Consider the following 24,178-nt stretch of genomic DNA (forward strand, 5'->3'; position numbering starts at 1 on the left):
TGTGCCATTATAGTGCCTGTGACAGCATGGGCAGCGCCATTGAGGCAATCTCCATTTTGAAGTAGTCAATTTTCTTCTTCAAGATTGGCAGATCCCTCCTGATGACTCAGTTGAACATGACTCCAGTCTCACCAGGAGGGATCAGCTCATGCTAATTACAGCCTTTTGGCCACTAGAGGCCTCTATCATTGGCTATGGTCTGAGCCAGTGTGGAGCAGTGGCTAGCACACCTGCTTGTGACCAGAAGATGACAGGCTTGGATGCACCTGTCAGTTGATGGTAATGTTATTACCATGTATAGACACACCGAGCCATAAACTGATAGTGTTCCTCTTGATTGGAAAGTCACATGTTGATATCAGGTGTAAACATGACCTGAGTTTCTCCAATTCTTGGTGAAATGTCTACAGGCCACACAATCTGGGTACAGGAGAGTGACATGTTAGCACACTGTATAAACAGGACTTAACATAAAATAAAGAGCATCTAACAGATGTCAAATCAGTAAGCCATTTAAAAGCAGCTATGCGTTTTTATCAATGGTTTTATTAAAAACAGTCAGTTGGTACAATAAATTTACAGCATGAAAATATACATTTAATGTCTTCATACAAATACTGAGGATAAAAAAAAATGGAATATTGAACCATGGAAGGGGCATTCACTCAAACGTCAATATGCAGACATGGTACTGTAAGGACCCAACAGGACATGGGACATTGCTTTGGTCTATTCACAGTGGCTATGTTTATTTTGAAATAGATCATATCTATATTTCCCCATATGTGATTTGTCAGTACTAGGGATATCTACAATGAAGGGTTAACAGCGATATGGGGGACATTTACAGTAAGTGTCTTTTGTGAATGGGTGTACTTCTTTATACAGAATTTGAAAAGATAACAGTCATAGTTTGGCCAGTCTAATTTGACTTTATAAAAGACCAAGCTCCTCTCACCTGTACAAAAAGCACGTTCACAAAACGGCCAGAGCTGCATACTAATATTTTCAGAGAAACAACGATCCACAGAGATGAATCCATCCATGCTATTGTACTTCTGGGAGAGACAGATCACAAAAAGGGAAAGCAGATTATCTTCACAACAATAGAAAACATATCGGAGTGTGCTTTAATGACATGTTTCCTTTTGAATTTCAACGCTGTCCGTTTTGCTCGCTGAAGATACTGTGCAGATCCCGAATGAAATTACATCCTGTGTGTGTGTGTGTGTGTGTAATAGGGAAATTCGAGATCACTAATGTCCATATTTAGGTACTCAAATATGTCATGGAATGAGGAGACCTTTGGTAATCGTAACATTGAAGCGCTTCCCTTCTTTTTTTGTGCCAATGAACCTGTTGTATTTGAGAACACTCCGAAGAAAACAAGTGTTATCAGGCTCTACCTCCCAAGAACACACACAGTGAATAAGGAGGAAGTACACATTTCTAGGGAATAGGAGGAGTTACATGATGTTCAGTGAATACCACAGAAAGACAGGATTTATCTCCTCCACGCTGTACGAGACTCATCTGACTCCACCATCACTCTCCCGGTCAGCGTACTCTCCCACTGTCACATCAGATCACACTGCGTTTGTATGATTTAAAGCCAATAAGGGCTGAAATTGGGTTGCTCCAGTTCCAGGAAGGCCCAATAAATTCAACCCTCCAAAGCTGCTTGTCGCAGTGGTACGTTAGTGTGCTTAATATCAAGGTCTTAGAGATGTTGGTAGTCTTCTATTAGATTTAACACAATAAGCCCAGCTTAATCTTAAAAAGGTAAGGAAACAAACCAAATGAGTCATATCTGCTTAGAATGTCCATGCTCCAACTGCATTTTGAAATATAGACTAGAAACAGCCGCTGTGTGTGTGTGCGCATTCTTTTGTGGAAGTGTGTGTGCGCCGACATTAGCCAGAGGGAGTCAACCATAATAAGACATTTGTGAGACGAAGTGGAAGCGCAGGAACATAGGCAGAGTAGACCAACTATAAAAAGACTGCTACATACCATACTGACCCTGATGGAGACCTACTGAAGGATTCTGAAGTGACCTACTAAGCAATTATAGAGGCTCTCTTGGCTTCCTGTAGATGCTCCTAGTGGATCACATGCATATGGCGGATAGAGAGAGGGAGACACACAGAGAGAGAAGGTGGTGGTGTCAGATCTCAGTAGCGGTGATCTCGTCAAAGTTGATCTCATTGCCGCTGCCTTCGTCCTGCTCCTCCAGCTCGTCCCGGGTCTCCAGTTCTAGACTGAGCTCCCGCAGCATTCCCTCCAGCTCCCGGTTCTTCCGGTACATCCCCACGTAGTTCTGCTGCAGCTGTTTCTGGTACTGGATCACCTTGTCCTTTTCCTCCTGCCAGACCCTGTGCTCCTCCTCAAAGCTGCACGCCTGCTCCTCCCCCCGCTGGCGTTCTGTGGCTAACTCCACCCTCAGACTCTCCATCTGCACCCGGAGGCTTTGGAGGGCCTCGCTCTCATAGGCCCGCTTGGCCTTGGCCTCGTCGCTCTCATAGGTCAACAAATGTGGCTCCTCCCCCTCAGGGAAGGCCTGGCACTGCCTGCCTCCACTACCATTGTGGGCGGGGGCCTGGGGGCTTGTCTGATTGGCCGCGGCATCAGGGCGGAGGCGGGCCGTCTCCTCCTCCAGGCGGCCAACCTTCTGGCGGAGGAGCTGGGCCTCACTCTTGCGGCGCTGCAGCTCGTTCTGGCACACCTCCAGCTCCAGGGTACGCAGGCGGCCGGCAGAGGTGGCCTCTTGTAGCAGGGCCTGGCTTGTGGCGAGCTCGCCACGGGAGTCCCGAAGCTGGCCACGCAGAGAGACAATCTCCCCCACGCGCTGAGCCAGCTCCCCCTGGACATCCTTCAGCTGCTGCTTCAGCAAGGAGATCTCCCCAGACTTCTGACACACCTGTAGGAAACACAACTAGTGTCATATACACAGTGTACACAACATTAGGAACACCTTCCTAATATTGAGTTGCACCCCCTTTCGCCCTCAGAACAGCCTACATTTTTTATTTTATCTACCCTTTATTTAACTAGGCAAGTCGGTTAAGAACTCATTCTTATTTACAATAACGGCCTACCAAAAGGCCTCCTGCGGGGACAGGGGCCTGGGATTAAAATATATTACACACACACACACACAATAAATATAGGAATAAACACATCACAATAAGAGAGACCACACTACATAAAGAGAGACATAAGACAACATAGCAAGGCAGAAACACATGACAAAACAGCATGGTAGCAACACAACATGGTAGCAGCACAAAACATGGTAAACATTATTGGGCACAGACAACAGCACAATGGGCAAGAAGGTAGAGACAACAATACATTATGCAAAGCAGCCACAACTTTCAGTAAGAGTGTCCATGATTGAGTCTTTGAATGAAGAGATTGAGATAAAATTGTCCAGTTTGAGTGTTTGTTGCAGCTCGTTCCAGCCACTAGCTGCAGCGAACTGAAAAGAGGAGCGACCCAGGGATATGTATGCTTTGGGGACCTTTAACAGAATGTGACTGGCAGAACGGGTGTTGTATGTGGAGGATGAGAACTGCAGTAGATATCTCAGATAGGGGGGAGTGAGGCCTAAGAGGGTTTTATAAATAAGCATCAACCAGTGGGTCTTGCGATGGGCATACAGAGATGTCTGTCAGGGCATAGACAACAAGGTGTCGAAAGCGTTCCACAGGGATATGCTGGCCCATGCTGACTCCAATGCTGGTGTCAAGTTGGCTCGATGTCCTTTGGGTGATGGACCATTCTTGATACGCAGCGTCAAAAAACAGCAGCGTTGCAGTTCTTGACACACTCAAACCTGTGCGCCTGGCACCTACTACCGTACCCCGTTCAAAGGCACTTAAATCTTTTGATTTCCCCCCCCCCCATTCACCCTCTGAATGGCACACATACACAATCCATGTCGAGGCTTAAAAATCCTTCTTTCACCGATCTCCTCCCCTTCATCTACACTGATTGAAGTGGATCAATAAGGGCTCATAGCTTTCACCTGGTTAGTTTGTCAGGGGTGGGCACTCCAGTCCTCGAGGGCCTGATTGGTGTCACGCTTATTCCCCAGCTAACACACCTGACTTCAATTATCAACTAATCACAATCTTCAGTTTAGAATGCAATTACTTTAAATCAGCAGTGTTTGCTAGGGATGGAGAAAAGTGTGACACCACCCCGGCCCCCCCGAGGACTGGAGTTGCCCATCCCTGGTCTGCGTCATGGAAAGAGCAGGTGTTCCTAATGTTTTCTACACTCAGTGTATAGTAGTGATGGGCATTCCGAGTCTTTTTGGTGAGCCGAATCATTTGGCTCTGTTCAGCTAAAAGACCTGTCCATTTGGATCACAAACATCTCTTCGCTCATTAGTGCTTAGAAATGTACCATGCCATGACAAAACCATGACAAAAATAGCAAATATCTTATGTTAAACCTATAAAGTTGCCTGCCATGTCAGATAGTGACATCCGAGTTCAAATAAATTTTTACCTGACCAAATTATTAGACGGCCACACAAAATAATATGAAGAAATTTGAATACACTGAAAAAAATAATTTATCTGCAGATAAATCGTGAGCTTAAAAAGCAGTTGTAACAGTATGCTAATCAGGGAGTGAAATGAACGGCTCTTCCACAAATGCGATTCGGTTCCCGACATTCACCAAAAAGATCTGTTCAAAAAGAGACGTTCGTTCGTGAACGACCCATCATTAATATATAAAGGAATCACACCACAAACTAAGTCCTATGAATATATTAAGATATTAAGATATATGACAATATATAGTGCATTCGGAAAGTATTCAGACCCCTTGACTTTTTCCACATTTTTGTTACATTACAGTCTTATTTTAAAATGGATTAAAATTGCCCCCCCTCATCAATCTGCATACAATACCCCATAACGACAAAGCAAAAAACATGTTTAAACATTTTTGCAAATTTACTGAAATATCACGTTTACATACAGTACCAGTCAAAAGTTTGGACACCTATCCATTCAAGGGTTTTTCTTTATTTCTCCTATTTTCTACATTGTAGAATAATAGTGAAGACATTAAAACTATGAAATAACATATGGAATCATGTAGTAACCCAAAAAATTGCTAAACAAGTCAAAATAGATCATATATTTGAGATTCTTCAAAGTAGCCACCCTTTGCCTTGATGACAGCTTTGCACCCTCTTGGCATTCTCTCAACCAGCTTCATCTGGAATGATTTTCCAACAGTCTTGAAGGAGTTCCCACATTCGCTGAGCACTTGTTGGTTGCTTTTCCTTCACTCTGCGGTCCAACTAATCCCAAACAATCTCAATTGGGTTGAAGTCGGGTGATTGTGGAGCCCAGGTCATCTGATGCAGCACTCCATCACTCTCCTTTTTGGTCATCTAGCCCTTACAAGCCTGGAGGTGTGTTGGGTCAACGTCCTGCTGAAATACAAATGAATGTCATGCAAACCAGATGGGATGGCGTATCACTGCAGAATGCGGTGGTAGCCATGCTGGATAAGTGGGCCTTGAAACCTAAATAAATCACTGACAGTGTCACCAGCAAAGCACCCCCACACCATCACACCTCCTCCATGCCTCACAGTGGGAACCACACATGCGGAGATCATCCATTCACCTACTCTGCGTCTCAAGACACGGCGGTTAGAACCAAAAATCTCAAATTTGGACTCAAACCAAAAGGACAGATTTCCACCAATCTAATGTCCATTGCTTGTGTTTCTTGGCCCAAGCAAGTCTCTTCTTGTTGGTGTCCTTTAGTTGTGGTTTCTTTGCAGCAATTCAACCATGAAGTCCTGATTCACACAGTCTCCTCTGAACAGTTGATGTTGAGATGTGTTTGTTACTTGAACTCCAAAGCATTTATTTGGGCTGCAATTTCTGAGGCTGGTTTAACTCTAATGAACTTATCCTCTGCAGCAGAGGTAACTCTGGGTCTTCCATTCCTGTGGTGGTCCTCCTGAGAGACAGTTTCATCATAGCGCTTGATGGTTTTTGCAATTGCACTTGAAGAAACTTGAAGTTCTTGAAATGTTGCGTATTGACTGACCTTCATGTCTTAAAGTAATGGACTGTCATTTCTCTTTGCTTATTGACCAAATAGGGCCATCTTCTTTATATCACTCCTACCTTGTCACAACACAACTGATTGTCACAAACACATTGATGAAAGAAATTCCACAAATTCACTTTGAAAAAAATCACACCTGTTAATTCAAATGCATTCCAGGTGGCTACCTCATGAAGCTGGTTGAGAGATGCCAAAAGTGTGCAAAGCTGTCATCAAGGCAAGGAATCTGAAAAATATATATTTTTATTTGTTTAACACTTTTTTGGTTACTAAATGATTCCATAGATGTTATTTCATATTTTATTTCATGTCTTTATAATATTATGTCTTTAATATTAGTCTTCTTGGGTATGACGCTACAAGCTTGGCACACCTGTATTTGGGGAGTTTCTCCCATTCGTCTCTGCAGATCGCTCGGTCAGGTTGGACAGGGAGCGTCGCTGCACAGCTATTTTCAGGTCTCTCCAGAGATGTTCGATCGGGTTCAAGTCCGGAATCTGGCCGGGCCACTCAAGGACATTCAGAGACTTGTCCCAAAGCCACTCCTGCGTTGTTTCGGCTATGTGCTTAGGGTCGTTGTCCTGTTGGAAGGTGAACCTTCACCCAAGTCAGAGGTCCTGAGCAGGTTTTCATCAAGGATCTCTCTGTTCTCCCCCGATTGCTCAGGTTGGCGGGCAGCCAGCTCTAGGAAGTGTTGGTGGTTCCAAACGTCTTCCATTTAAGAATGATGAGGCCACTGTGCTTTTTTATTTTACCTTTATTTAAATAGGCAAGTCAGTTAAGAACATATTCTTATTTTCAATGACTGCCTAGGAACAGTGGGTTAACTGCCTGTTCAGGGGTAGAACGACAGATTTGTACCTTGTAAGCTCGGGGGTTTAAACTTGCAACCTTCCGGTTACTAGTCCAACGCTCTAACCACTAGGCTACCCTGCCGCCCCAGGGGACCTTCAATGCTGCAGAAATGTTTGGGTACCCTTCCCCAGATTTGTGCCTCGATACAGTCCTGTCTCGGAGCACACATGTCTGCCTTTCCAAATCATGTCCAATCAATTGAATTTACCACAGGTGGACTCCAATCAAGTTGTAGAAACATCAAGGATGATCAATGTAAACAGGATGCACCTGAGCTCAATTTCGAGTCTCATAGCAAAGGGTCTGAATACTTTTTAAAATAACCTGTTTTCACTTTGTCATTATGGGGTATAGTGTGTAGATTGATGAGGAAATTAAAATATTGAATCCATATTAGAGTAAGGCTATAATGTAACAAAAAGGAGGGGGTCGGAATACTTTCCAAATGCACTGTGTATATATACACACTAACCGTTCAAAAGTTTAGGGTCACTTAAAAATGGCCTTGTTTTTGAAAGAAAAGCATTTTTTGTCCATTAAAATATCAAATTGATCAGAAATACAGTGTAGACATTGTTAATATTGTAAATGACTGTTGTAGCTGGAAACGGCTGATTTTAATGGAATATCTACATAGGCGTACAGAGGCCCATTATCAGCAACCATCACTCCTGTGTTCCAATGGCACGTTGTGTTAACTAATCCAAGTTTATCATTTTAAAAGGCTAATTGATCATTAGAAACCCCTTTTGAAATTATGTTAGCACAGCTGAAAACTCTGGTGCTGATTAAAGAAGCAATAAAACGGGCCTTCTTCAGACTAGTTGAGTATCTGGAGCATCATCCTTTGTGGGTTCAATTACAGGCCCAAAATGGCCAGAAACAAATACCTATCTTATAAAACTCGTCAGTGTATTCTTGTTCTGAGAAATTAAGGCTATTCCATGTGAGAAGTTGCCAAGAAACTGAAGATCTCGTACAACGCTGACCCTTCACAGGACAGTGTAAACTAACTCTAACCAGAAAATAAAGAGGAGTGGGAGGCCCCGATGCACAACTGAGCAAGAGGACAAGTACATTAAGTGTCTAGTTTGAGAAACAGACGCCTCACAAGTCCTCAACTTCAGGTTCATTAAATAGTACCAGCAAAACACCAGTCTCAACATCAACAGTGAAGAGGAGTCACCAGGATGCTGACCTTCTAGGCAGAGTTGTAAAGAAAAAGCCATCTCTCAGACTGGCCAATAACAAGAAAAGATTAAGGGGGCAAAAGAACAGACACTGGACAGAGGAACTCAGCATTCCGGTGTCTTGCCTCTTCATTGTTGACGTTGAGACTGGTGTTTTGCTGGTACTATTTAATGAACCTGAGGACTTGTTAGGCGTCTGTTTCTCAAACTAGACACTTAATGTACTTGTCCTCTTGCTCAGTTGCGCACTGGGGCACCCCACTCTTTCCATTCTGGTTAGAGCCAGTTTGCGCTGATAATGTATGCCTATGTAGATATTCCATTTTTTATTTTTTATTCCCAGCTACAAGTCATTTACAACAATAACAATGTCTACACTGTTTTTCTGATCAATTTGATGTTATTTCAAATGGTTCTCTTTCAGAAACAAGGACATTTCTTTTGAACGGTAGTGTATATATAAAGGAGAGAGAGAGAGTCTTTGTTATGTGATTGATGAGGATGCGACACCGAGCTAGACTCTTGCCCGCCAGCATCTTACAGAGCAGACTGTTTGTACTAGACTACAACAATTACTCAAAAAGGGGTTACAGTGGTATTTATGGATTGTGTAAAATCCACTGTCTCTACCGCATCCGCTTTGTCTACAAGATATACTAAAGTGCCAAGGCCCAGGAGGTAGGGACTAGGAGTGAATTTGGAATGGGGCAGCCACAGACAGTATTAAAGGCCCACCTCACCTCCCACTTGGTCTCCTCCAGTCGGGGCCCTAGGTCGATCTTCTCATGCTCGTAAGAGGTGCAGCGCTCCTCCAGCTGCTCCCTCTCCTGCAGCAGCTGGCTGAAGTCCTCCTGGAGTTTCTTCTTCTCCTGCTGCAGCTGGAAGACCTGCAGCTGGAGCACCTGCTGGGCACGCTGGGCCTTCTGGGAGTGTGTCTGCATCCGTGTGGCGCAGGTCTGACGCAGCTCCTCCAGCTCCAGCTCACAGCGCTTCTGCTTCTCCTCATACACCTGGGGGGGGGGGGAGAGGAGGAGACAGCGGGAGAGGGAGACCGGGTAGAAGGGGTGGGTAGGTGAGGGTGGCATTGTGTGAGGGTTGCAGTGTGTGTGTGCGTGTGCATGCCTGCCTGCCTGCCTGTGTGTGTGTGTGTATAGTGATTGTAATGGTTTGAGTGTCCCAGTATGTCATGTCATTTTGTGTGTGATGGTTCATGGTCTGTGTGCCAGATGCGTGCATGTGTACGTGCGCTTGCATGCCTTCATGTGTTTTAGAATGTGAAGGAAGAGGATTGTGTCTAATGCTCTCTGGTCCATTTACGCCGCCATGTACCTGACAAATGGCCATCTCGTTCTCGTCCAGGTTATCTCGGAGCTGCTGCAGCTCCACGTCTCTCTCCCTCAGCTTATCCTCCAGGTCCCTCACCACCCCCTCGTACCCCCCCTCCACGGGGGCTGGCGACCGCCCGCTCGACCCACTGTCTGACAGAGGCTGGACGCGCCCGCTCAGCGACCCCGACCCTGTGCTCTTACTGGACGAGGAGCGCCCACTATCCGAGTTGGAGTGCCCGTGCACATTGCCGGGCGCCGTCTTCATGGGCTCTAGGTGGCCACTGCCAAGCGGGGTGTCTGCGGGCGGCAGATTGTAGGGGATGCTGCCATAGGGTGGCAGGCTCGACAGGGAGTTCCGGCCCGAGTCAGACATGGAGCAGGTCTGACTGCCCCCGCCCACGTGGCGCCCGCCGCTGTGGGAGGTGCGTTTCTCCGAGCAGGGCGACAGAATGTCCGTCTGGCTACCAGGTGACAACAGGTTGAGATTGTTCTGGCTGTCTGATAGGCTGGCCCGGTCGTGGCGAGGGGAGAGGTACTGCATGGAGTTGCGGCTCTTGGGGATGACTGGTTTGAAGGCGGTGGGCCGGATTACTGTTTTCTCCATGTTCTGAGAGGTGAGACAATTGTTGGGTAAGAGGTTGTAAATAATGTATATTCAGTGAATGTCTCATTTATTTTTTCTAATTGTGTTACTGTGAGAGTAGATTGATCTACTGTAAATATAGAGGAAACTGAATGACTGTACCATATAGCCTGGACAGGGTCACTCACCTTCTCCAGCTTCCCCGATACGAGGACCAGTTTGGGCGGGGCTCCTCCTACATTCCCATTGAGGCTCCCCAGCTGCCCCTCAGTGTCAATCCCGGTCCTTGGGCTTCCGTTAGCCACATGGTTGTCATTCCAGTCCCCCACATAGTGCTGGTTCAGATACGAGTAATTCCCATTGGTCCCACTGTCCTTACTGGAGCCAATCACCATCAAGGGCTTTCTGTTGCCAGGCGGAGTGAGGCTACTGAGCAGTGGATCCTGGGATGTGTCAGAGGAGCCCAGGCAAGAAGTGGCCCCCAATGTGCTTCTGTGGAGCCTGGAAGTTCCCGGCTCGGGACCAATATCAACGGGCCGGTATTGACACTCCAGGTAGGCCGGGCCGGGGCGGTGGGCGATGAGGCTGCTGACGGAGCCCATGGCCTCCTGGGAGTTGGAGGCGGGTGAGGTGGAGGGGCGGTTAGTGGGCGTGTGGGAGGCAGAGGGGTGGCGGCGGGGGGATCCGTTGAGGCCGGGGGTGTGGTGACGCTCAGCCGGCATGGGTGGAGCCTGAATCAGGGCCATGGTGGCTGCTGCTCAGTGGGACAGCCACACAATCTGGGGGACAGAGGTAGAAACAGAGGGACACAGTCAGTCAGATGAATGGGAACGATCAATGTAGCAAAACAAAAACAAAGTGATACAGTAGAAATATTAGGAATGGACAGCTTGTCTGGACTATGGAACCATCCAGGGTCGTGTTCAGGAGGGCTCAGAGTTCTGAACGTTGCAGATAGAAATGTCTTAGAGATGACCTGAAGAATGTTCACAGACATGCTTCTATGTCATGTAACATATTCTACATTACAGAGAAAGCGTGTCTGTGAACTTTCTGTGGCCCTGGTAAAACCATAAAGACTGCACGAATACAAACAAAATATGTTCTCCTCCTACAGTTAAACATCCAGTAGCCACACAGACAGAGCCAACTCATTTACATAGCCCTTTTAAGCAGCACAAACATGGGCTTCAGGCCTATGGCTTTCGATGCCTGAGACAGCAAAGGCACAGTCTCATCTCATGGCAAATAGCCCCTGACATGGTACTCGTGATGGGAAGCAAGGCGACTGTCTGTCTCCCTACATCCCTTCAACCTCCTTTCAAAACAATGTTAGGGGGAGTGAATGACAAAATCCTAGGGTATTCAATTGGTAATGACATCGTACACACACGCATGCGCACACCATGGCAACCATCTCCTCCCAAACGGTGATCTCATCCAAAACAGCAACACTGCACAGATTGACCGTGACATCATCAGTCTCAAGGCACACCGTCTGGTGGTGAGGGGAGAACAATGGTACACGGGAAATGGTGCATGATGGCGAGGTCACGCTTCGTGTTTTGCAGGCCACCAAGCTGTGTCAGGGTTCTCCCCAAAGAACGTAAGAGAGGCGCTGCGCCACCTTGTGGACTGGCTGCGCCGCTTTTCAATCATTTAAGGCTCTAGATTGCAGGAAATGGCCCCAACTTGTTAAAAAAAAAAAAATCTGGTGTGCATTTTAAATAAATCATCACTGCTGTAGGAGTCATCCAAAGCATAACGAGGTCCCAGGGACAGATGTGTCCTGTTGGAGACAGTTCAGTGTCAGAGCGCTGTGAAGTCAGGATCTAAATCCAGATACTGCACTAGCCCTAAACTATGTCAAGTCATTTTCCCCCCACACACACACACACACACACACACGTGTGTTAAGACCAGGACAGTGATTAAATGGGACTGTGGCGTGTCTATCAACCAGCCAGCTCCTCATTAATTACAGCCAGCCAGCCAGCTTGGCACCAGATGGGCACTGCTGGCGATGCTACCTTGCCAAGACAAACAGCCTACCACTAAGGTTTATCTGTGATTATGACAGTCTAATTAGCACAGAGTGGAGGGGTAATATGTGATCCCTATTTATTTGATCCGATCATAACTGAGAGTTAGGGCAGTTGTATGTCAAACAGAAATACTACATACAGTAAAGTATGCAGTATACTGTAGTCTCATTGCAAAAGGGTCTGAATATTTCTGTAAATAATGTATTTCTGTTTTCGCTTTGTCATTATGGGATGTTGTGTGTAGATTGATGAGGAAAAATGTGTATTTAATCAGTTTTAGAACAAGGTTGTAATGTAACAAAATGTGGGGGAAGTAAAAGGGGTCTGAATACTTTGTGGAAGACAGAATTCACCTGGGTGGAAATGGCTCCTGGATGTTGTCAAACATTAAGATGGTTCTTGGTCAACTAAATTGATGCGAGGACAATATTAGCATTACATGTAAGTCCGTTTTTACCATCCCCTCTTTGGTCTCTATGAGAGTTCCACATGTTGTATCTGAAAGTGGTAACATGCCAAATGGTGCTCACCGGAGAAATGTCATTGCTATTCCTACTTTGTTTCATTTTCCTAATAGGCATAATCCAATCTTTGAGTCTCCTGAAATCTCAAAGTAATCTGACTTGTATTGAAACTCTGTATGATTTTAAATACAGAAAAGGTTTGACATTTTTACATCTTAATATTCGTAGTTTATTACCTGTCAAGATATGGGGTCTCTCAGGCAGATCCTGATATTTATATTGTATCTGAGACCTGGTTAACTGATGAAACCCTGGACTCTGACGTTTCTATGGATGGTTACAATGTGTTCAGGGCTGATAGGAAAGGCAAAGGTGGTGGTGTTGCTATTTACACAAGGAATATTCTTTGTCTCTGTTAAAGGCTACCTCCAGTCCTAAACTATTTGAATTGTTGGCTTTAAGTCTTCAGTTGGGTTCACACCCAAAAATAACAGTTGTAGGAATCTATCGTCCACTCTCCGCCAAGAAGTGTGTACTAAACGAACTCACTGATTTAAATTGCAATTGTTATTAACCCAGAGGTGTTGATCTTAATCTTGCATGGGGAACGAAGGATGCGGACTGTTTAAAATATTTTTGTACTAATTTAAAATTTGACCCAGCTGATTACAAAGCCCACTGTCCAAACTTTAACCGGACCCTACGAAATCAACTTGGATTGACCTCATATTTACAAATACTCCAGAGGAATATGCTGGAAGTGGGCTATTTGCTTTAGATATTAGTGACCACTGTCCCATTGTATGCATCAGAGATATACAGATGCCTCGATCCAAACCTTGTTTTATCAACAAGAAGAATTCTTTCAATTTCAACGAACAGGCCTTTGTGACCTTTATTTTGGTGACTTTGATTGTTTTGCATCTATACCTGACCCAGAGTTGGCTTTGAACCACTTCACAAATGTTTTCAATGGTATTGTAGATAATTCTCCGTTTTTTTAAAGGGAGCATGTTTAAAAATTGGTCTTGCCCTTGGTTCAGTCCAGAGCTATCTGAAGTCATACACAACAGAGATGCTGCCTGGGCCAAAGCTAGATTCACAGACTCGGGCCCAGACTGGCAGTCTTTTAGGCAATTGAGAAATCTTTGTGTAAAACTAGTGTAAAAAAAGCCAAATCAGATTATTATGTTAACACACTATCTGAATGTACAGGGAACCCAACTAAATTCTGGAAAGCTGTTAAATCACTGAAGGGTTATGTCTCCTCGTCTCTCCCCCAAGAAATTAATTTAGGTTCTGGCCCTATTACTGACAAATTGATATCATTAATGCATTTAAGGACCATTTTATCTCCGCAGGCTTTATATTTGAATGCATTTCAAAGCCAGCTCTTGAAAAGAGTAGTTTGGATGTAGATGGTGAAAATCTATTGAAATTATACTGAAAATGCTGGTCAGGAGTTTTTTCGGAAATTCACTGATAAAGAAGTCCTGGATGCTTTGTTAACATTAGCCACACAAAAAAAATCAACAGGGGCTGATCATTTGTAGCCTGGTCTGCTTATGTGTGCAGCACCCCTTATTGCTGGCTCAGTAGCCAACATTTTTTATTTAACATTGTTATCAGGAAGTATTCCAAAGGCATGGAAATCTGCATATCTTGAAAATAGATTCTCATCTCAATGTGACTCCCTGTTTAAATAAAATAAATCTATACTTGTATTGTCAACAAACAAAAAAACATTCCCTCTCGCACACGAATTTGTGTTTGCAGTAGTGCACTAAACCTTCAACACACCATTTGTTAGGATATATGTTTGCAGGATGCCCTTTTCCATGCTCATTACACAGGTGCACCTTGTGCTGGAGACAAAAGGCCACTAAAATTTTACATTTTCTCCAACAACCCAATGCCACAGATTTCTCAAGTTGAGGGAGTGTGCAATTAACTACCTCATCCCCATATTGTTATTTATTTTTGCTCTTTTGCACCCCAGTATCTATACTTGCACATCATCATCTGCACATCTATCACTCCAGTGTCATTGCTAAATTGTAATTATTTTGCCACTATGGCCTATTTATTGCCTTACCTCCCTAATCTTTCTACATTTGCACACACTGTATATAGATTTTTCTATTGTGTTATTGACTGTACGTTTGTTTGTCCCATGTGTAACTTTGTTGTTTTTGTCGCAATATATAAAAAATAAATTGACAGGAATGTCCACTAAAGCTGTTGCCAGAGAACTTAGTTAATTTCTCTACCATGAGCCACCTCCTATGTTGTGTTAAAGAATTTGGCAGTACATTCAACCAGCCTCACAACCGCGGACCATGTGTATGGCGTTGTGTGGGACGAGCGGTTTGCTGATGTCATCATTGTCAACAGAGTGCCCCATGGTGGTGGTGGGGTTATAGCATGGGCAGTGCATACGCTACGGACAACGACCACAATTGCATTTTATCGATGGCAATTTGAATGCACAGAGATACTGTGACGAGATCCTAAGGCCCATTATCACGCCATTCATCCGCCGCCATCACGTCATGTTTCAGCATGAAAATGGCCCCATGTCGCAAGGATCTATATACAATTCCTGGAAGCTGAAAATGTTCCAGTTCTGCCACAGACTGCATACTCACCAGACATGTCACCCATTGAGCATGTTTGGGTGGCTCTGGATCGATGTGTACGACAGCGGGTTCCTGTTCCCACCGATATCCAGCACAGCCATTGAAGAGGAGTGGGACAACACTCCACAGGCCACAATAAACAGTCTGATCAACTCTATGAGAAGGAGATGTGTCACGCTGCATGAGGCAAATGGTGGCTCCGAATTTACAAACGGACAATCTGACAGCGCTCCGAATTTACGAACGGACAATCTGACAGCGCTCCGAATTTACGAACGGACAATCTGACAGCGCTCCGAATTTACGAACAGACAATCTGACAGCGCTCCGAATTTACGAACGGACAATCTGACAGCGCTCCGAATTTACGAACGGACAATCTGACAGCGCTCCGAATTTACGAACGGACAATCTGACAGCGCTCCGAATTTACGAACGGACAATCTGACAGCGCTCCGAATTTACGAACAGACAATCTGACAGCGCTCCGAATTTACAAATGGCCCAGAGTGCACTCTGACACTCCAGAGTGAATTTACGAACACACTGAAGGAGGCCAGATAGACCGATCACACCGACTCACGTACTGTAGGCCTAGTTCAACCAATAACCATGGGAGTCAGTGCTGCTTAGTCATGGAGGAAATTGGCACCAAAATACAGGTATAATTCTCATTCATACTCAGCTGCCTGCAGCTTCGAAGACGTTCTCTGAGCAAATTGGTTGTCGCTCTGGGAAATGCCTAGGATGTATTCAGACAGGCAGACAGACACTCCCGCAGAAATAGCCATTTGCAGGCACATCGGCTAAAACCATTTGTTTCCCTGAGAGAAACAAGTGGTCAGAGAAGGTGGTGGTCAGTGGGTTCAGTATCACCGGTAGGTGGAAGAGCTCCAGTCCACCGTGATTTAATAACCACTGCATGGCAACGCTCAGTCACATGACATGGCTATAGGGGTGCTCAGTCACATGACATGGCTATAGGGGTGCTCAGTCACATGACATGGCTATAGGGGTGCTCAGTCACATGACATGGCTATAGGGGTGCTCAGTCACATGACATGGCTATAGGGGTGCTCAGTCATGGGCAATAAAGTAATGGCAGCTTACCCCTCAGGTATTTTATACAGCATAACAAGTAATTAAATTAACATGCCCATTGGCAGATTTGGTCAAAAGTGAAAACTAACTTTTCCTTCTCCAGATGCAGTGGGTTATAGACTGCTGGACTGATAGGTGCAGACCACACCCCCAGAGCAGCAGCACTTTGCTTATTTGCTACTTTCGTAAGTCGTCTCTTTGAATGCTACAACTGACATGAAATTAACATGCATGGTGTACAACTAAGCACAAGGACCAGGCACAGAAGACCAAACATCAACGCATCTCATTTAATGGGTGTTACACACAGAATCGCCATGGACACACACATATGCAGTAGGCCCAGCGGACCCTGCTTGGCTTGTATGCAACATCACGCAAACATGCTTTGATACAAACCAAGAGGTTGCAGTAAATTCCTCAGAGTCAGTTGTACACATACACACACCAACACAGCCAGAGGGATCTGGGCCCAAAAATACAGTACACACGAGGGGATGTGTCAGGACCGTGAATAAGGACAGCTCTGTTTTACTGGCTGGTTTCGAGGCCGACTGGAAGAGGCACCAGGAGCAGCACTTCTAATTCGGGATGTATGAGTGAGAGAGCGTGAATGAGTGAACAATGGAGAAAAAAAAAATCACAGAAAGTGAGAAAAATAAGAGAAGAGAGCGTGTGCATGAGCAGTTGGGAACAAACTGTCTGGAAATCCCATCCTCCACTCTACATCTCCCTCCCAATCTAATCCACTCTCTCTTCTTCTCCATCTCCCTCCCCCTTTCCATCTTGATTCAGAGTGTCCAACACTGAAAGTAGACCACAGAGGAAAAAAAAGTGTGACATTGCTATTTTGGTCCAACAGACAACCTACCTATCCAAGAAAATGGACCCGTTTTCCTCAGCCCCGGTCTGTATGCTAAATCCCACATTGTGAGGCCATCGTCGTGATACGGACTGTCATAGTGCTTCTATGGATAATGAGGTGAGTCTTACACGTATACTTAATGCCATTCTCTCCCTCTGAGGGCTAACAAATTGAGGCAGCACGGACAATAATGAAACCTGAGGAAAAAAAAAAAGAGGCCTCTTTTCACATGCATGCGCACATACAACACACACACACACACACACACACACACACACACATTCCAGGATAACTTTTCTCTGCCGGTCACTGTCTTTGTTTCAGTGAGCAGAGAAAGCTCTCCCAAGCTAATAGCCATCTATAGTATAGATACGATGTTGTCTTACCGTAAACGTGCTACTATCCCATTTCAGATGACTCTGGTCATCGGAATGATCACTTACTTCACATTTTAGTCATGAAGCAGACTCTCTTATTCCAACTGACTTAAAATGCATTCAACTAATGTAGGTGAGACTAAACAAAAATCGAAGAAAGAGATAAAAAAAAACATTCACCTCTAGGAGAAGTTAATTACACCACCAGGCGTCAAGGCTAAGAGCCAACCCTCATGGCTCACACTGTCAACAAATGTTCTATGTCTACAGTTTTGGGAACCCCATCTCGCCTGTTTCTATTTTACATCAAACTACCTTTTTCCCAAAGCCCCCAACGTTCCCCGTCACAGAGTTACTACTCACACGTACCCCAAGATGACCCTTGCATAACTACTTCTGCACTGGGCCTCCTCTCGTTCACTTCAAAGTCTTTCAGCTCCCAGATAACTTGCATCCACTCTCAATGTGTTCCAATCCTCCCGCTGCTCTGTGTCGGTCTCTTGTCCTGAGGGAAACTTCTCTCAGAGTCCAAACGCGGCTTATTGCTCAGGCCAAATGCCACCAATGTGGATAGACGCTCCGGTCCCTCCTCTTCCTTTTTTCCTCTACCCCTCCTTCTCCCTCTCTCACACACACACACTCCCCCGCACCACCTCCCCTCTCTCAACTCTCTCGCTCGCCCTCTCTCCTCTTCTCTCTCCTGTGTGGCTTTGACCAAACAGGCTCCACTAGGCATAGTGTGCCTTGCTGCCTTTCTCAAGTAATAAAAAGGAGGAAGAGAGAGACCAGTCAAAGGGGAATTCTCCCCTCCTCCAGTCTGTCTAAATAGGGATGGGAAGAAAGAAAGAAAGAAACTGGGCCAGCATGCTGATATTGGATCATTTTCCAAGTTTTATGGCTCCTGTGATGTTGCTGCAGACATGCTTTCCTAACTAATCAGATAGCACATGTGTACAGCCAGTTATCTGAATTTGATCACTCTGTTCTTGCTGACTTATTCACGTATTCATGTTTTAAAAAGGCTTTTAAAAGTTTGTAATTTCACTTAAAAATGTCTGACTTGATTTCCCCTACCGAGAAATGTATCAACCCCTATAAAAATGTCAATTAATTATAATCCACATAATAATTCACATGTCCCATTGCTGCAGGATTATTTTCCTGCTGTGGGAAAATGGTCAAATTAAAAGGTCAATTGCTCTTCAAAACTCCTTTTGATAACAGCCTGTATCTCATCAATACGAGTCAGAAACATTTATTCTAGTGTCAATTTACTACATAGTGTATATAGAATAATGTTGGTCATAAAGTCAGTCTCGTCCAAAACGGAGTCATGACCAACTTCAGGGTTTGGTTTGGACTCCAATTATGTCAATTCATGCCCCCTTTTGCCTATTAACACATGGTCGCATCGTGTTTTCATGGAAAAGACTGGGTGAGTTCGCTTTGCATGGCCGGGTGCCCCGGGCGAGCGGCGACCTCTCCTTAGGAGGACCAATGGAATGGTTGAAAATGAGCAAACCCCACCTACCTGGCACACCAGGCCATGCAAACTGAATCCCCCAGACAACACGGTGTATCTTTGGCAGTAGCTTGATATGCAATGCACATATTGATCAGGAAATATCTAAGTCTAGTGAAAATGGGCTTCTGTAAAGTTGATCAAGAATCAGATGACCAGGATATGGATTAAATGCAACGCTAGCTACAAGTTATGCGGGCTGCCAACCGTCAAGCTGTGCCTGGTGGTGTTGATGACGGTGAGTTGGTTACACTAGCTGGCTACATTATTTGATAATGCTAGCGAATAGCAAGATAATGTGTCTCATGAAACACATTCCAGAAACTGGTTCTCGCTACCTTTGGCATAACTGTGATTTGACAGAGAAATATCAGCTAGCTAACATTAGATAGGCTAGCCAGATGCCGCTAGCTATCCCTCAAGCTATGCCAACTAGCTGCTGGCAGCTTGGCTAAACACAAGGGCAGCGCTGGCTTTACTTTCTATTTGCCTCTTCCTCTCTACTCTAGCCCACACATAGAACTGTATTAGTCCTTGTTTGTTGTGGTTGAATGGCAAAGACAAAAAAAAACACCCATATGAAACCACGCCCGGAAGACAACTCTTGTTTGCCTTCAGTCATGGCCGCTAGCATTTCTTAATGAGCACTGATGAAAAAGAGGCCAAATCAGGAAGTGCAGCTCCCCTTTAAGATAGTACATCTGTATCTACAGTATGTGCACCTATGAATGCACGTGTAAAAGACATAAGGTCTGTTCAACTCATAAGACAAATAAGTTTATAAAATTTTGACAGAGGCACCTTATCTACTTCCCCAGAGTCAGATGAACTGGTTGATACCATTTTTATGACCCTACGTGCAGTTTAAACAAAGTTGCTAACTAGTGCAATTGCTAACTACTGTTAGCATAATGACTGGAAGTCTATGGTGTCTGCTAGCACTCTAGCACATAGCACAATTACTGGATGTCTATGGGTAACACTAGTTAGCATTGGCTCATGAAACTACCTCTAACTTCCTTCATACTGGACACAGACACAACAGTTGTACCCACGAGTTCATCTGACTCCGGGGAAGAAGATAAAGGGCCTCATTTCCGGGGGAGGGGAATGTGCTACAGACAAGCAACATAACCCTTTACAGTTCATAGCAGGGTCCCACTTCAGTCAGTCACTGAGTGTGTTACAGTTTCTTAAAATGAAGCCTCGACAGACAGTGAGATCCAAACACCTACTGACAGTCCCTGTTTTCAGCCTGTCTGTTTCCAGAGAAGTTCTACTATACTCCTCCAGGCAGACAGCGTTCAGCCTCAGCCCTGACCTGCAAATCCTCCATCTGGCCACAATCAATGAAAAACTGTTTCAATCAATGTTAAGCTGTCTGACAGAGTAGACTAAAGTAGGGTAGCTAGAGAAGTAGGCTACAGCACATACTTCTCTCTCTCAAAAGTCCTACAAGTGGGTCACACACTGCTCAGTGTTCTGCTTGTGTCCTTCATACAGCGAGGTGTTGAATAGGTAGAGCTCTTCACTCACCTTGAGGGAAACCAAAGGGAGGCTGCGAGAGGGGTGTAAAGCAAGCTGAGCCCTGGTATTGGTCCAATCCAGTACTATAAGAGCTCTAAAGTTGTCTGCAGGAGACTGGACAACAAGAACCCCCCCCCCCCCCCAGTGTCCAAACCGGGTGACAATTAATCATGGGCCCAGTTGCTCACCAGCCTCTCTGGCACCATTCGACATTGTGTCTCACAGCGTTATTGAATGAGAACGTTTCTGCTGGAGCCAGACCCTACTGGAAAAATCTGACAACCCCATAGTAGAATAATTGTATCTATTTACCTAGTCAAATCCAAATCAAATCAAATTTTATTAGTCACATTCACATGGTAAGCAGATGTTATTGCGAGCGTAGCGAAATACTTGTGCATCTAGTGCTGACAGTGCATCAATATTTAACAATTCCACAACAGATACCTAAAACTCACAAATCTAAGTAAAGGAATGGAATAAGAATATATAAATAGATGGATGAGCAATGAGAGCGGCATAGGCAAGATGCAATAGATGGTATAAAATAGAGTATATACATATGAGTTGAGTAATGCAAGGTATGTAAACATTATTAAAGTGGCATTATTAAAGTGACTAGTGATCCATTTATTTCAGTGGCCAATGATTTCAAGTCTGTATGTAGGCAGCAGCCTCTCGGTGTTAGTGATGGCTGTTAAACAGTCTGATGGCCTAGAGATAGAAGCTGTTTTCCATTCTCTCGGTCCCAGCTTTAATGCACCTGTATGCATTCAAGTTATGAGTGCCATAAAGTATAGTTAACTAGCCAGCTAGCTTTGTAGCCATAGATAGCTAAACAATGGAAGGTGCACTAAGTAGCTAGCTGGTTGATGTTTTCCTTTGGTAACCAGGGCAGTTGAAAGCAACATTCACCTCCACAAATGCTATTTACATTGATATCTATACTGAATGAAGCAGTTTAGGGACCTCTTGGGCACCCTTAACTTTTACACTTCATTTAAAGGGGGAAATTCACCTTAAAATGTTTTGTGCAACTGACTTAAAGTTAAGGAAACTTCAAGGGAAAAGATGAGGGGGAAATTAAGTTAAGGTGTTTTATGTAACCTGGGTCCACACCCTCAATGTGCGCGTGGCTGGTAGGCTTAGGTCTGCCTGGCCGTAATGCAACACAACTAGCTCCTAGGTTTTTAAGTGTATTATAAGTGTATTATCTTGATTTAAAATGTTTCCCCATCTGCAATGTAATTACTCGGAACCGTGAACCGACCCACGGGTTGACAGAATGTTTTCAGTCTACCCGCCTCAACTGTGGGCATCCAAACCGATGGAGGACTGATTAGCTCAATAGGGTAAATGCTGATTGGCAACCCCTTGCGTAAAGCCTATTTATGTATAGCCATTATGCTGCGTCAGTTAGGCTAGAGGTGAGTATGCTTATTGTTGCTAATAGCATACCTGATATTATGGACATGCAAAAGCTATATGCATGGTCCAATATGTTATAATAATAAATAATTTTACCATTGTTACTTGGCTCATTTCTGGAGGTGGAAATTATACTTTAGAAGGTGTCAGCATAATTTCATCCAATGTGACATAGTTGGGAGGAGATTTTCAATGTACTGATTCCATGGCACATGGTTTATGAGCTGATACACAAAACGACACCGAATACAAAATTCTTGCAACCAATAGAATGTTACATATATGAGGGATACAACCATCACAGCTCTGCAGATTTTGATGCGAAGCGACAGAATCATTAGGTCACTTGTTTTGGTACTGCCCATATGTAGCTTGTTTTTGGTCGCAGGTTCAGGAATGGCTGAAAACCTTCAACATTTACTTGGAGCCAACTCTGCAGATGGCACTGCTGGGTGATTTGAAAAGTCATAGTCAATCCATCAATAATAGAATAATACTCTTAGCAAAAATGTTTCTTTAATTTACAATCTGTAGAAACTAAGAGAAGAGAAATGTTCAGAACTTTTGTGAAACAGTGGAAACATATAGCAGCTAGAAATCAAAACTGGAAGGTCTTCAGAAATAGATGGGAGCGGTTGATGGTAATGAAACGATGCAGACAACTACATTGATAGAAGTCACAATCTGCAATATTAAATCTGATCTACCCCTTTAAAAAAAAAGGAAAATTCAAACACCCCTACACACTCTGTACTTGGCACATTTAAGGTATTACCCAGGACAAATGCGACCTGCCAACCCGGTGTACCCGTCTGGCTGTTCCTCCATTATATTTTCATAACAAGGGCTCCTGTCTGTGGCCAACAGAAAGCTAGGTAATCCATCAGTGTCTGGTCTGCTATCGCTGCATGGGGACATCACTCCCAGGGGGAGCCAGAGCTAAACTTGCCTCAAAACTGCCTCAACCAACCCTCTCCCAAAAATCCCTCTGTCACCAATCACCTAGCCTCGAAATTCAAAACTAGTGAAAATAAACTTGATTCAGTTACAATTCAAAGGCTGGTACCATAGAAATAGAATTCTATGGCTTGTAAATGTACCAATCAGTCCAAATGCGCCAACAAATAAACCAAGCCAGATGTTGACCGCTTTGCACTTTTAAATCGCTTTACACTGAAGTTGACGAGAAAAAGCTATTGGCATTAGCCGGAGTTGCCCTTGTGGATATAAAAATGAGTAAATCACTATTGTAAGAGCTCTAATACATCTGTACAGTACTCACTTCGCAGATGCCTTAGTTACTCACACACACACACTCAGACTTACAGTATTGTGTGCCAAAGAGATTAGGGGTTACGCCTCAATCTTAAGAGTTACAGCAGTTACAAGGTGGTTAAGTGACTTAGTGCTTACTTCAAACAGCTGGAATTAGGTCCTGTGCGAGGATACAATTGCTCGACTTCAAAATTGACTTGGTAACACTTCACTGAAACCCCACAGGCATAATGCATTCTACAAAATATCCTAAGAACATATAACACCCTTACATTGCCTTCTACATAGGTCCGCAATAGCCCCAACGCTGCTGTACCTTCTATAACGCTCCTATCTGAGAGCACCCTTAGAAACAGAATGGTTCCAAACTGTTTCTGTTATGAAAGCATAAAGACAATTCAAAGCAGCTGTGAGCTCTAAAGTAACATTGCCACAGAGAGTCAATCTCAGTAGTAATTTGAGAATGTTTCCAGAGTCTAACTTCAAGGTAGAGGACAAAATGAAGATGCGTGAAAGCCAGAGAGCCATCGCTTTTCTAGGAGAACCAGCTGAGTAATGGAATGGTAAATTGTCAATATAATCAGAAGCACATTGGGTTCTTGAGCTCGCTCACCTCTCAATGGCAGCCGGTCTTCAGTTTCTGGAGGCCTGAGAGAATTAGGGGGAACGGGTCGGCTGTGCATCCCAGGGACTCACTGCCGCTGTTGGGGCTCTACTCCCTCTCTGCTCCTAGACTACAGAAGCAACCAGAAAGACAAATTGAAGTTAGCTACAACTGCTACAGTACCATCTCAGAGCTGGAAGATCTGAAAGGTCACAACTGAGTGTGTAACCTACGCCAGCATGTAAGGTGGAAGTAGCCTTTCCAA

General features: G+C 44.5%; 1 protein-coding gene across 3 annotated transcripts in view; it reads right to left on the minus strand.

Annotated features, from left to right (window-relative positions):
* Nucleotides 1-526: 526 nt before the first annotated feature.
* LOC115106509 (leucine zipper putative tumor suppressor 2 homolog) overlaps nt 527-24,178 on the minus strand; it is a 45,433-nt gene continuing 21,781 nt past the window's right edge. Inside the window, exons 2-6 of one of the 3 annotated variants that reach the window (XM_029629308.2) lie at nt 23,923-24,043; nt 10,255-10,845; nt 9,485-10,090; nt 8,896-9,165; nt 527-2,920 (exon numbers count right to left, since the gene is read on the minus strand). In XM_029629308.2, the coding sequence (XP_029485168.2) occupies nt 2,168-2,920; nt 8,896-9,165; nt 9,485-10,090; nt 10,255-10,812 (2,187 nt within the window). In that variant the 5' untranslated portion in view covers nt 10,813-10,845; nt 23,923-24,043 and the 3' untranslated portion in view covers nt 527-2,167. Of the gene's footprint in view, nt 2,921-8,895; nt 9,166-9,484; nt 10,091-10,254; nt 10,846-17,926; nt 18,128-23,922; nt 24,044-24,178 lie in introns of those variants that run through there. The other 2 variants (XM_029629310.2, XM_029629309.2) reach the window with 2 other exon arrangements.

Source organism: Oncorhynchus nerka, linkage group LG23 (assembly GCF_034236695.1).
Source record: "Oncorhynchus nerka isolate Pitt River linkage group LG23, Oner_Uvic_2.0, whole genome shotgun sequence".
Lineage (NCBI taxonomy): Eukaryota > Metazoa > Chordata > Actinopteri > Salmoniformes > Salmonidae > Oncorhynchus > Oncorhynchus nerka.